This window comes from Pteropus vampyrus, unplaced genomic scaffold (genome assembly GCF_000151845.1).
Source record: "Pteropus vampyrus isolate Shadow unplaced genomic scaffold, Pvam_2.0 Scaffold177, whole genome shotgun sequence".
Lineage (NCBI taxonomy): Eukaryota > Metazoa > Chordata > Mammalia > Chiroptera > Pteropodidae > Pteropus > Pteropus vampyrus.
Genome location: NW_011888958.1, coordinates 3,642,049 through 3,657,072, shown reverse-complemented (window position 1 = coordinate 3,657,072; position 15,024 = coordinate 3,642,049). Strand labels below are relative to the sequence as shown.

At 38.4% G+C, this 15,024-nt stretch overlaps 1 protein-coding gene across 15 annotated transcripts in view; it reads left to right on the top strand.

Annotated features, from left to right (window-relative positions):
- Positions 1 to 15,024, top strand: part of SIPA1L1 (signal induced proliferation associated 1 like 1) — a 348,029-nt gene that overhangs the window by 211,331 nt on the left and 121,674 nt on the right. For all 15 annotated transcript variants that reach the window (XM_023537071.1, XM_023537059.1, XM_023537062.1 and 12 more), the window contains one exon: positions 1,966 to 3,762. In XM_023537071.1, coding sequence (XP_023392839.1) covers positions 2,265 to 3,762 — 1,498 coding nt within the window. In that variant the 5' untranslated portion in view covers positions 1,966 to 2,264. The remainder of the gene's footprint in view (positions 1 to 1,965; positions 3,763 to 15,024) is intronic.

Below are 15,024 nucleotides of genomic sequence, written 5' to 3'. Positions count from 1 at the left end.
TTTTTTTGAGAATGAAAGTTCTGGGAATAATAGGGCATCTATTTTGATTTCTGTGAGATTGTGAAAAATGTTGAAAGCATCTGGTTTTTAAATCTACTTAGAATTCTTTTTTTTTTTTTTTTAGAATTACTCTTTATGCTAGTTATTAGTGTATTCTTTCTTTGAAAGATATTTCATTGAAGTAAACAGTCTCCCCCACCCCCCCACCTTAATTACAAAATAGCCTTTCTGGTTTTGGTTGTCCAAAGAGTTTTTTCGTTGGAGATGGTGGACCGGTGCTTACTTTCCACTTTGGTTCATTGACTGATTTCCTTCCATTTTATGAGGGGCCCTTGAACCTTAGCTGTGGCCGCATGTGCTGCCTTTGAACGCGGCAGTTAGCACGTTATTCCACTTGAGGGCTTACTGTTCAATAGGAGCCTATAAAGTTCTCAAACATAAAGGAAATCATAGCAATCCGACAGCAGAAGTATCTAGAAAGCTCAAAAGCCAGGTTTAATTAGGTAGCAGCGCAAAACCATTATCCCTGTCACAAAAGGTTGGGGAGGAAGTGCAGGGGTGAGAACAATTGGCATTTATCTGACCGGCTGCCCAGCTCAGCCCAGCCGGTTGGAGCCCAGCTGGAGCTCTGCTGGCCCTGCATTCTGCAGGCAGCATGCAGTTCTTGAAACACCCCTAAATGTTCCAGCCTTTAAATAGCAGCGAGTCTTCCAAAATGATGCTGCGTACTGCAAGGGAAATTAAAGCGGCTGCCTTGGAGGCAGGAAGCCGATGAGCAAGATGCTTAATTATCGTGGAAGTAAGTGCTTGTTACCGCTGCGTGGAGCACAGGGAGCGCGGGTCGTCCTCGGGGTGTCAGCCGTGATTTGTAGACAATGCAGCCCTGTCAGCACAGTGCTGGTTCAGCAGCATCTTTCCAAACATGGATTTGGCAAGAATTTAAAGGCCACCTCTTGTGTAATTTGTGGAGTCTTGGAAAAGGGTCCTCTGCCTTTATTTTCAGAATGTACGCCACCATGCAGGATTTTGTACTCGGAATCTGTGCCTCTTGCCTCCTGACTGACTTGCTTATGAGGAAGTTGGTTTTCTTCGCCCGTCACCTGGAAGGATGTTAACAGTTCTCTGTGGTTCCTTGGGGAGTGTGCAGAGGTCTAGCCACAGCAGCATTTTGTTTTTGCCGTCTTTTAATAAATTAGCACCGAAGGGTGGGGTAGGTTACAATTCATAAGAAAATGCAGGCATTTTGTTAGTGAAATATTTCTAGCTTTAGGAGTAGCTGAAACTAGAGAGAGCTTGGGAAGAGGTGGTTGTAAATGCTGGATTCGTTCTGAAATATTCCTCATTGGGGTAAGTAATAAAGTAGAGGAAAATGCAGAAGAATGCTCATAGATATAATGGCTTCGGGAAAACTCTGTTTATTTTCTGTCTATTGTATTTACTCTTGTAAAATATGTTAAGCCTTTGTAAAGAAACAAAAGGCAAGTTAGGATTTTGAAATATCGAAGGTATTAAAAAGTGAGTGTTACAACATAGTCAGTAAAATATTTCTTTCCATTTTTAGCCTTGTTAAAAACCTGATTATGCATTGCTCTAAGTACTGAACTCTGTTGGTTATGTCTCGAACTTCTAGCCAGCACAGGGGTTCATGATATTCTATGTTATTAGAGGTCATTGGAGACTTGGGGTAGGAGCTTTGGTGTCCTCAAACGAGATCCTCCTCGCTCCTCTCCAATAGTCTTTTAAAATATATATAAATAATTTAAATGATGGATTTTGTTAAATGCTTTTCAGTTCCTTTCTTTCAGACCTTCTTTACTAAAATACATGGATTTTGAACTGTCAACCACATACATTAGGGAGTCTTTTATTTTCATGTGTCTGTTTTTGGCAATTGCATTTTTTTTGTTGTTGTTTCTTAAGATGCATTTATCAAACGCTAATTCCAGTTATCCTTCTCTCTTTTAGAGAAAGCATGGGATTATGGCAGTCACAGCGTCCCAGTAATACAAATTCCATTCAGTTTTTTCTGAAAGAGAGCCATCTATTAAAGTGAAGCAAAGGAACTATTGTGGATTATAATGTTTTGAAGATCTGGATTTTCAGAAGTTTGAAAATAAGACATTCAGCCTTTTAAATGAAAAAGGTTAAGATTTCATACAACTGCTGCATTTGCTGGAAACCATTCTCCAAAAGGGAAGTACACATTTAAAACTTAGATACAATGGTCCTTTCTGCAGGGATTTGAGTCTGATCGCTTATACATCATGACCAGCTTGAAACGGTCGCAGACGGAGAGGCCCGTTGCCACCGAAAGGGCCTCCGTCGTCGGCGCAGATGGCCCTCCCAAAGTCCACACCGACGACTTCTACATGCGGCGCTTCAGGTCCCAGAATGGCAGCTTGGGATCTTCTGTCATGGCTCCCGTAGGGCCCCCCCGCAGCGAAGGCTCTCACCATATAACCTCGACCCCTGGGGTCCCAAAGATGGGGGTTAGGGCAAGGATTGCAGATTGGCCCCCAAGGAAGGAGAACGTAAAAGAATCTAGCCGTTCAAGCCAGGAAATAGAAACCTCAAGTTGCCTTGAGAGCATGTCCTCCAAAAGCAGTCCTGTGAGTCAGGGAAGTTCTGTTAGCCTCAATTCCAGTGACTCAGCCATGTTAAAAAGCATACAGAACACGCTGAAGAACAAGACACGACCGTCGGAGAACATGGACTCCAGATTTCTGATGCCTGAAGCCTATCCTAGCTCCCCTAGAAAGGCTCTTCGCAGAATACGACAGCGGAGCAACAGTGATATCACCATAAGTGAACTTGACGTGGATAGCTTTGATGAATGTATCTCGCCCACGTACAAGACTGGGCCATCACTACACAGGGAATATGGTAGCACATCTTCAATTGATAAGCAGGGAACGTCTGGAGAGAGCTTCTTTGATTTGTTAAAGGGCTACAAAGATGACAAATCTGACCGAGGTCCAACTCCAACCAAGCTCAGTGACTTTCTCATCGCCGGTGGGGGCAAGGGTTCTGGTTTCTCTTTGGATGTTATAGACGGGCCCATCTCACAGAGAGAGAACCTCAGACTCTTTAAGGAAAGGGAAAAACCACTCAAGCGACGTTCCAAGTCTGAAACTGGAGACTCATCCATTTTTCGTAAATTACGCAATGCCAAAGGTGATGAACTTGGGAAATCGTCGGATCTTGAAGATAACCGATCAGAAGACTCCGTCAGGCCCTGGACGTGTCCGAAGTGCTTTGCCCACTACGATGTCCAGAGTATATTATTTGACTTGAATGAGGCGATTGTGAACAGGCACAATGTTATTAAGAGGAGGAACACCACCACGGGGGCGTCGGCAGCTGCCGTGGCATCCTTGGTCTCGGGACCGTTGTCCCACTCAGCCAGTTTTAGCTCCCCGATGGGCAGCACAGAGGACCTGAATTCCAAAGGAAGCCTCAGCATGGACCAGGGTGATGATAAAAGCAATGAACTTGTAATGAGTTGCCCATATTTTCGGAATGAGATAGGTGGAGAAGGTGAAAGGAACATCAGCCTGTCGAAATCAAATTCTGGTTCCTTCAGTGGATGTGAAAGTGCCTCCTTCGAGTCTGCACTCAGCTCCCATTGCACAAATGCGGGAGTGGCAGTCCTTGAAGTGCCCAAGGAAAACTTGGTGTTGCATCTGGATCGCGTGAAGAGGTACATTGTGGAACATGTGGATCTTGGCGCGTACTATTACAGGAAATTCTTCTATCAGAAGGGTGAGTAGAGATCTTTTAATTTGTTATGCTGAACTTTCTGAAAATGAGTACTGTCTGTCTGGTTTTTTAGTAGTGTGACGTAGATTTCATGAATTCCTTCTTAATGGTAAAATAGTTAAATAGGTATTTGCTGCAATATATTTCTTATTGCATTTTTTTTAATTACTTCCTCTTTCAAGTACAAAATAACTCATATATTAAATAATTGCTTTTTAAAAAACCCTTTGATTTAGTGGATGAAATTATGGTCTTTGTGTAGAAGATTTATGTCACCTTGAGAGATAAATGTTAGATAAAGTTGAAAATATTTTAAATAGAGCTTTATCTTGTGGATTAAAAAACAATCTTAATGCAGCCTTTTATTTAGGTAACACTCTTACAATCAGTACAGGACCATTTCTTTTCCACCCCGATGTTCTCATCAGTAAATGAGAATTGTAATATGTTTCTATCTGTTTCACAGGAATTTTAGTGAAAATTAGTTAACGTTATTTGAGAAAAGTCACAGAGCCAGTGTGTCTCAGAGCCGGGAATCGAGTTTAGGTCTTAATTTAAGAAGAAAAGGCACGGAAGAGACGTACCCTTAACATGTTGGTGACTTTCTTTCTAGTCTTTTCCATTTTGGGTGGCGGGGATATATGCATATATTATCGGATTATACTTATATACAGTTTTATCTCATGCTTTTAAGAAAGGCCCTACGATTTTTTTTTTTTTAAGTAAGTAATTTAAATGAACTCTCAGAAGCTTTCTAACAGTGTTTTTGAGCGGCGTTATTAATTGAAGAATGAGTTTGTCATGCGAGCACCCAAGCTAGGAAACAGGATGCTCGCCAAGGAAGGGCATGCACCTGCGGACGTGCACCTGCGGACGTGCACCTGCGGACGTGCACCTGCGGTCGGTCCGTTGGCTAGCTCAGTACTCTGCGGCCTGGCTGAGAGACCCCTCTGTGCAGAGGGCTATAGCAGTGTTTTGATTTCCCACCTACTGTTCTGGAGTTTTTGAAACTTAGATTTATTCTTCCAAATGCAGTTTTACTTCTAGTACTCATTATAGCTTTGTGACGTTGCTCACTTTAGAATAAAATTTATCTTATTACATGATGGACCCCATTCAAGAGGGCTTGTTCACTCAAAAAAATCTTATCTTGTTACTACTAAGTATCTAGGTCTCTTGAATATCGGTGTCAATAGCCCTGGCATCAATATGATAATGAAAACTCCAACTTCATTTTTAAGCAGTCTTTATTCTCTCAGAATAATTTTTTGGAGTTCAGATTTCAGAAATAACTTCTTTAAGTCCTTTTCTTCTGTCATTTAAGATACAGGGTTTCTCAGTGTTTCCATCCTGACATTTCGGGCGGATAGTTCTTTGTTGGAGGGGGTATGTCCTGTGCATTGTATGCTGTTGAGCAGCATCCCTGGTCTCTACACCCTAGATGCCAATAGGTGTCCCCTCCCCGCACCTTAGTGTGATGAGCTGAAATGTCTCCAGGCATTGCCAGTTATACCTTAGGAGGTAAATTGCGTCTAATGCCTGATTTATTGTACCCGGGGAAATTTTTCACAGGTGTTTCTGAGCTGTCTCTAGGTGGAGACCATCTTGCTAAAAACCAATACATTGAGTCTAACATAAGAGAGAATATTATAATTTATGTTGTAGTAGGCATTTTTTTCCTATTAGGTAATATGACAGTATTGAGTGAACATTTTTGAACACTTATTATATACTAGGAATTTTGCTAAACATTTGATGTGACATGCATTTTCTTTCAGCCTCTCTGCCCACTGAGGTAGGTACCGTTATTAATGGCATTTCCTATGAGAAAACTAGGCTTAAGTGACCTTACTGAATAAGCTGTCCTGGAGCTAGTAATGTTGGAACCAGGACTCCACCTTTGTGCCCGACCAGGGTCCTGCTCTTGACCGCTGTGCTCTGCTTTCTCTATATTAGTCTAAATGGAAGGAGTATATTTTTGTGTTTAACTTTGGTAGAAATTTGTTTAAAGTATTTTTATCTTTCCAAAGTATGGGATAAAATTTTGAATGCCTGTATTTCAGAGTAATCCATCTTAGCTCATAACACTTCATAAATTTAAAAGCCAGTAACTCAAAGTAGTTTCTAATTTGAAGTATAGAAAATACCCTCTTACCCAATATAATTGGAGCTGATTAATTGAAAATGTCAGTTAAATCAGGAGATCTTGAAAAAATATACGTATTAAAAATATTTTATTTTAATTAAAATTTATAAAAATATATTTGCTAAACTCTTGTGAGGCCATGGAATTCTCTTTGACAGTGATTCTACTATTTTGAATTCTACATTGTATTAATAGTATAAACCACAAGAGCAAAAACATAGACACTAGCAAAGCAATCTGAATCTTACGGAATCTTAGGTTTCATTTTTTTTTTTTTTGGTCATTTTTTTGTAGCTGTCTCACCCACATCTAATCCAACAGCTTTCTTTTTTAGTGACTTGCCTTTATTAAGTCTTTACAAAGCTCTTAACTTAGTTTTTAGTAGAAAACACAAAGATTTATCTTTTATGCTCATATCCCATCACCTTTCATAATATTTAGTTAAATTTCATAATGACAGTAACAAGTCAACTGACACAGACAGGTTTGGAAGGACATAGCTGACTCTTCGTCAGCATGAAGTCCAGCTGGTGAGAGCAGAAATTCTGTGTGTGTGGCACTAGAGATTGCCTGCTAGTGCCATTGGGCATTCGTCATTGTGGTTTGCAGAGAGAACTTGGGACATTAGTCGATCCAGGGACTTGGTTCAATGGAAGGCAGATCCAGGGACTTGGTTCAGTGGAAGGCAGTCACGGTGCCTGCTGTGTTTTCTTGGGCCACACAACTTAGAATTTTCAAGTCTGGCCGGTCATTTGTCACAATGTGATAATATGCAACAAATTATGACTGAATAACATCATTTGAAGCTGAAATTAAGCCCCTAAAGTATAACTGAATATTAGAACACTTATATGTGTACTTGTTATCACTGTATAAAATAAATAATTCTGCCTTATAACTTTTTATGTATAACTTGGTTCACTGAAATTAGCGCACTAGCTCAGTTTTCCTAATCGGAACCTTAAAGTGAGTCATCTCGTGGAAAGAATACATCTGTCAGATGTAATTTATCTTCCAGCAACAGGGTGTAGTGCTGCTGACCTGCTTGTCACTTTAACCTCTTTATCGCCATATATTTCCCATTTTTCTGTTTAATGCATTCCTGAACTCATTGTAGCTAAGTCTCTGAGGAAAAAAAACTTACTGAATTATACTCTACAGTTGACGTTATATGTAAAATTTAATTGTATTTGGGTAATGAAGCTGCAATAGCTTTTTATATTACATTGTTTTTATAAGCATCATTATTTTGAAAATTTGCCTCCAAATGTTAGCCTCGTCTGCTGCTAGAAAGATGCTGGACCAATAGAAGAATCCCACTGTTTGCACTTATTAAAATAAGCAACACACTGTCGTTGTTTTTTCTAGTCCTTTCTTCTGCCCACTTCTCTCATGTGCTCTTTCTACTGAGACTCACCCAGGATTAAATGACAGTAATAATATAGCTAACGTTTATTGTGCTATTACTCTGTGTTATGCAGACCTCCTCACTTAATGCTCAAGGACCCCAAGGTGAAGCTTAAGTCCAAGTGATGCAACCATAGCCTTCCAAGGGAGGCACAGACTCTGCAATAGGATAGTATTAGAATTAATCTGGTCATGTCTCTATAAATATGTTTTATATTTAGCTTTTATCTACATTGTCACCATTGTCAAAATACCGAGGAAATTTGTAAGTGGAAAATACTGTTATAGAAGAATTATATTGCCTATAGTTGACATGGCTTATTGAGGAGACTTTCCTGGCCGTTACTCATCTCATTTGGTATGACCATACCAGACATTTTCAGATTTTCACTGAGCACACAATTGTCTTTGAGGCATGGCCTTCCTGAATCCCATTCAGAGAGACGAATTCATGGAAAAAGAGGAGCCCATGGGTTGCTTTGGCAGTGTGGTTGTTGTACCATTGATCAAAATGTTGATAGGCTTATCTGATGCTAGGCAGGATGTCATTCTCAAAGTCAAGTTACTGAAGACGCTGTGATAGAGAAGGGCCTCTCCCTATTGTCCAGTGGCCAGAAGCTGCCATTATTTGGTCTGAAGCTCATCTAAGAATATTTTCCCAGACCTGAAAAGAGGGAAAACTAATGCTTATGAACCTGATTATTCTTCTGAAAACTTTAAGCCTCGAGATTTGATTTTTTTTATTGCTCACCTTCCTTCTCCTACATCTCCACCTTCACCTCTCCTCACCCCACCACACACCTGTGTTTGCATGCACACATGCGCACACCCACACACGAATCGGGTTCAGAGGTCTGCTAGGCCTGGGGATTATCAGTCTGAGGACATAAGTTGGATTTCAGTTGCTATTGTAACATCCAGTTTTCTTTACCTCTCAACCTCTTATAATCAGCCATCTTTAATCTCATTTCTTTACAATATATGCCCTTAACTTCATTTGTACTTGAAGTGACAGCTTTAGCACTCTGATCCATTCTTAATTTTGCTGTCAGGACCCATGCTTCAAGTTCCAGTTTATTAAATGAGCTTCATTAAGTAGCTATTATATTTTAGTGGAGCATCGTATGGTACATATAGAACATCAGGGGACCCCATACAGCTAAGCTTATTTGTAAAATTCTTGCTTATTTTGTTTTTCTTTAAATCCTTCTATGAATATAGCAATATTAGATTAGAAGAAAGTATTATAGGGTGCCTTAAAATTCAGAATTCTTTAAAGAGTTATTCTGTGTTTAGTTTTTTGATGTGGACGGTCTTATATTTCAAGTGATAAATTCAAGTCGACAAATCTGTTCCACTGAACCATGCTATGCTCAAACTTAACAGTTAATTTCTGCCAAAACTAATAAGGAAAGATTTTGTATTTGTATAATGTATTATTTTAATGCCCTTGTCTTTCATATTTTATTGTCATCACAGTTTATCATTTGTTTGAAGTTAGCTCTCTAGTTATGTAGTTCTTCTTGGGGAGATTTGGGGCATTAAATAACTTCTTGACAAACTAACTTAGGAATATTTTGCTGCTTGCTGTCTTTTTATCTTCTCAGGGCTTCTAATAGCAAGAAGGCCATTAGGTGTGAAAGTTTGCATGTTTGCTTCTTTGAAAACAAACATCCTCTCCTTTCTTGGCTGTGATCTCCTCAGTCCCAACACTGATTGGCTGAACTGTGTGATCTGTAAGGCATTCCAGATTTCACATTGCCTGTGCCATTCCAATTTAGAGGTTCGTGGAAGTTGGTTAAAAGGGCGTGTGTTTCAGCTACTCCTTTGTATGTTTTATTTTTAAAATCAGGATAGATTGTCAGAGGCCACCTTTGTTCAGACACTTGACTTTATTCAAGGGCACCTTGTTAAGATCCAGTCATGTAAAATCAAAATTTGCTTTCGTAATAAAACTGGCGATGAAGACATTGCCCATTATGTCATTCTTCAGCCTGTTTAAAAGTTCCATGAGAGAAATTTTAGAATTCGATGCCAGAAATCATTTTATGGTAACTTCCAAATGCCTGTCTTTCTGGTAATAGGTATGTTTTATTTGTTTTTGTTTGTTTGTTTTTACTGTCTCTCCTTTTTTCCCCCAAATTTGATATTCAACCATACAACCTTCATTATTGACACATTTGTTTCCTCTTTCCTCTTTTATTTTCTTATTTCTGTTTCATTCGCATGATTTATACATTTCCTTTAAAATTAATGACCTCAAAAAAATTTTTTTTGAAAAGAAAATGACTATACATTTATATCCAAATAAATTCCTCTATTCTCAGGCTTTGCCCCCAGTTCTAGCTACATTTCTCGCCAACTTTTAGTTGCTTCTACCTGGATGGCTATCTAGTTGGCAACTCAAAATGGTGTACACAAATTTTGATGTGTTTTTCTCCTAGAACAAGCCTCCCTCATCGTTGTCCCCTTGCTGTTGTGAATGCCATCATTCTCATCAGTTGGGAAGGTTTCGGTCTACCTCCAAATTGCTGCCGACTTCTTGATCTCTATGTCCCATTCCCAATTCTAGAACTTCAGGCCCTCATTGCCTCTTACCTGAATTCTAGCCATAGATGTCTTAGTCTCTCTATCTATTGTCTGCTCTCCTCAAAATCCAACCTCTTGCCTTTGCCAAATACAATCTAATCATATAACAGGTTATACTCTACATGATTATATCCATGATTTAATCATGTAACAAGTTTGTTGCCTCAGTTGAGTCCTCTGAGAAGCAGATAATGAGACAGTATAGGGATTCAGGTGGTTTGTTAGGGACTTGTGAATAACGCCTATGAAAGAAAAAAGGGAGAGGAAGCAGAGTTTAGCAGAGAGAGCTATCAGCCCACGATGCAGATCAGCCAACACAGTGGAGCAAAGAGTGAGCATTAAAGAAATCTTGAGATGGGCAGTAATGGCCAGGCCCTGTTCTCCCGGACTTGCTTAGTTCTTGGAGGGGGCTGTCCAAGAAGAGTGTGGATGGGCTGGAGAACTGTAGCAGATCCAAAGACACGACAGCCAGAGACTTTCAAAACTGATTGTATTTCTTGAGGCTGAATCACTTGCAAGTCCTTTCTGGAAGGGAGATCAGAATGTTACATTTCTGGATCTTCCACATAGGCATGAGTGCTTTCACTCAGGTTGGTGTGGTTTAGGGCACTAGAATGGTAAACAAAGCAGACCTCCTGTGGAGCTTGCATTTTTGGTGGAGGGAAACACAATAAAATCACACAAAAGTATGTATATTTATGCTTATTATGAGAATTGATAATACAAAGGTGGACTAAGTAATTTCTAATTCCAGTAATTTGGTTTGTAATGTTCTATATCTTTCCTTACACACACACAATTTTATTATTCCGTTTATTGTTAACAGGAGTGCCCTTCATATTTTTAAGTAGTCTCAAAAATTAATAACTGCACATTCATAAACTTATTTAGTCATTAAATATTTATTAAGTGTTTACTCTGTGCCAGCTACAGTGCCTGGAGAATAAAAGGAGATAACACCTGTCGTCATTGTATGTTTACAGTCTGTCATTCATGCTGTTAACACAAATGAGAAACTATCGAACGTTATTTTTTTTCCTGTTTTTAAAAAATTATTTTTTAAAAATCTGCAATTTTCTTGTTCCTTCTGTCTGGAACTCCATTTAGATGGAAGGTAGCACCTCTGGATTTCTCTTCCATGTTTTTTCTTTTGTAATTTTAATTTAAAAATTTTTGTTCTTATTTATCTTTGTTCTCTAATTTTATCTTCTGGATAATGGATTGATATATAGCTCTCTATGTTCTATTATCCAGTTCTTTCATTTTGTTATTTCAGAAGTCATAATTTTATTCTCTAGGAATTCAGTATTTTTGTTTTCCTATAGCTATTTTTCATAATAGCTTATCTTTATTTTATATACCCCACGTCTCCACTGCTGTTAATTAAAAATTTTATCTGAGTTCTTTTCCTAGAATAATCTGTATCTTCTGAGTTGTATTTTCTGTTTTCTCATTTTTCTCTTTTATACTATTTGTTTTCCTTAGTTTGATTGTCTAGTGATCTTATCACCTTTATGAACAAAGGCTGAGGAAGATTGATTGGCGTAGGTGGCAGGCTTCCCCTGCAGTAAGTACTGTGGGTCTCTTTCCCCAGCTAGCCTCACCTTACACAGGAGGGCTGAGGGCTAATGCTGGAAAAGTAGTGAGATCTCTTAACAGGAAAGTGTCTTGATGGGGGAGGGTGGTTAGAGGACAGTGAACAAGGTGCAAGACAGAACTGCATGCATTAGACTGGGTTGTTCTCCCTTCTTCCCTTACCCACCTGACAAGCTCTGCCTCTCCTGGGCTTGTGATGCCTGTGTAACCCTCTCCTTCTCAAAGGTGAAGATGCTATCCCACCACTGCTCCCCGCCACCCTGTGTCCCTTGTTTTCTGCACAGTGCTTTTCGTGATGACTGCTGGTTCATAACCAGTCTAAGAACCCTTGAAGGTAAGGACCACACATTAGGTAGGCTCAGTAAATGTTTCACAATTGAATGAATGTTTGGTGCTGATGCAAAGTATATGAATTATTGAGTTGAGGAGCCAGTATATCTTTTATTTTAGGATCAGGTAGAGGCAATGAGGGCCTTCTGCATATATGACCTTATGTTATATGCCAGACACTGAATAATACGTTGCAGTTCCTTTTCCTCTCTTTTCAGGAAGTAAGACCACAAACAAGTCTGTGTGTGGTCACAGTGGTTTTGTGGAAATTAAGCGAGACCTGATATCAGTCGATCCCCCTAAGCCCCAAACACCATTAAGGAGACTGATTTTTACTATTGTAAATTTTATTAGACACAACTGATGGATGCTAAAATCAGTGAGTGACAGTTTGAGGAGAAACAGGAGGAGAAGCAGGATTTGCATGATTCCAAATTATCTCCATGAGGATATGTGTAAACTACAAGGAGAAAGATAGTAACTTTATGGTGAAGACACCTGGCATATGCCACCTTAGCAAAGTGAATCCAGGTCCATATCATGAACTTCATGAAATGATGCACTGAGTTTACATCATTTCTGTGGTTCTCTTCACCAAAATGCGTAATCTCAGTCCAATCATATGAAATCACCACATAAGCCCAGACTGAGTGATAAATACTCTTCAAAGGTATCAAAGTCATGAAAAAACAAGATTGGAGAACTATTATAGATTGTACGGTACCAAGAAAAAAACAGCTAAATTTAACATGGGATATTGAGTGGGATTTCAAACCAAGAAAAGAAGGACATAGCGGAAAAACAGGTGACATTTGAGTAAGATCTTTAGTTAATGGGTTTTACCAGTGGTAATTTCCCGGTTCTGTTAATGATGATGGTGCTGTATATAGTTGCATAAGATGTTAGCATTAGGGGAGACTGGTTTGGGGATATATGGAAACTCTCTCTACTATTTTTGCAACTTTTCTGTAAGTCTAAAAGCAGTCAAGATAAAAAGTAAAAAACAAAGACCTTTGGGTACAGTCAATAACAGCAGCTAATATACGAACCATCTGCATGAAAATGGTAGTGCTTCCCCAACTTGCTGTGTCAAGTGCATCAGAGTGAGTGCTATGTTTACTGATTCCCATATCCCAAAGAATTTCTGTGCTCTTTGTTTTGCAGTTTCAAAGAAGTAGGGCCCTTTAGAACTGTTATTTCTGTGCAGTTGATAACATATTTAAAAAGCCTGGCATGTATTTTTTGAAATTAGGTGCTCAAAAAATGTTTGCTTTATTGTATCCGTTACTCTCCTCATCTTCTCATGGAACCCCCTCTGCTGTACAGGAGGCCATTCATCTAAGCCTCAGGGGTGGGGTTGAGAGGAGAGATCTTCCTGACTGCATTCAAGTCAAGTAGAAGCATTTGATGTAAAAGCATCAGCAGAAGCAACCTCTACAACTCTTAGGGACAGTTAGTCAGCAAGTGTGTGGGCTGTGCTGAGGTTTTGAGACACTGCATAGGCCCTGCCCTCATGAGCAGCAGTGACTTCTGCCTTGACTGAATCTCTGGCAGTCTCAGAGGGACTTCCTTCCAAATCCCTCAAAAGCAGGTTACTTAGGAAGACATCTTGCTGTATTATCCCTGATAAGGAGGTATAAAGGGTGTTTTAAATATAAAGAAGTTGAGTTAGAGACAGATGTCTCATTGTAATTTCTTTCATTTGGATGTTAAATACTTCCCCCCTACCAGCTGGTGTTTAAATTCATATTAACTAACATTAGAAGTAGAGTCACATTAATATGCAGCCTTTAAAACCAGTCTTTAAACTCATTGACCATTTTATACTTTTAAAAAATCTTCCTATTATAAGTTATATATATTCATTACAGAATTAGTAACTATTGTAAGTTATATATAAGATATATATTCATTACAATTAGTAACTATAGAAAATAAGAAAATCTTGTGTGATTACTAGTAATTTTATTTCTGTCTCATCTTTTTTAATACATGCATATTTTTAAGTAAAATAAGGATCATTAAATACAGTTTTATTTATTTTTTTGTGATTCCATAATTGGCTATACTATCATTTATTTATAATTTTCCAGTTGTTGTAATGTAAATTCAGGTTTTCCAGTTTCTTGTTACTATAAATAGTGTTTACATCAGATGTTCCTATGTGTTTTTTTCCTGTTGACTCTTTCTCAGTTTGGTCAAATCTATATAGACTGTCCTTAGAATATATTTTTAAGTGCATTAAATAAAAGTACAAAGCATACTAAAATATAGTTGTAAAAGTGTTTAAAATTTTGTGACATACTAATATATATGCTTTCTTATTGCATTAACAAAAGATCTAGCTTCAGGTTGGTAACTACCATAATGTCAAAGTAGAATGAGCATAATCGGTATTTTGATATCTCTGCTCTGCAGCAACTGTAATGAGATATGACAATGTCAATGATATCTATAGTTGTCAAAATCACATATACAGCTAATATTACTGTATTTTGTTGCCTCCGTTTATAATTGAAGGAAATGCTATATTTCATTTAGAAGTTAGTGAATATAAAAGTATAGTTTTTTCATTCAAGTTCATAGACCCCCTAATTTCTATCCATACACAAGTTTAAAAATATAATTATTGGCTATTTATCATAGATTGATATTGGCCAATAAAAAAAATCTCTTAATTTGATTGTTACTCTGTACTTTCCGTGTTTCTCTTCATTTCAGTAGTTTGTACTTTTTTCTTTAATCATTTTGATACACTTTATTAACGTTGACATAACTTCATATTAGTTTATGTTTTATTGGCAAGTTAGGGGCTATTAAGGGCAGCTTAGTTATCTGCAATTTTAAGCCCCAGAACTTTATGCAATTTTGGCAAATACACCATCCTGCTTTGGAAAGAAGAATTGGAACTTCAGAGTACTGTGCATTTTGTAAATGTGGGCAACAAAAATTATAAGCTTAGTGGAGTGTTTTAGAACAGAATCCTGGCAGGTGGCCAGTCCTGTGTAAATGTCCCCATCTATGACTCTGACCTGCTTTTGATTATGATGCAATGTCTTAGGCTATTTAGTTCTTATGGAACCTCCTCCACCCTTATAATTAGAATTAGCCCATATGCGCCAGAGACTGAGAATCCCTGAGTGGTGTCCTTCTCAGAAAGAGCTATTCTTTTACAGTTTGCCTCCACTTTGGCAAAC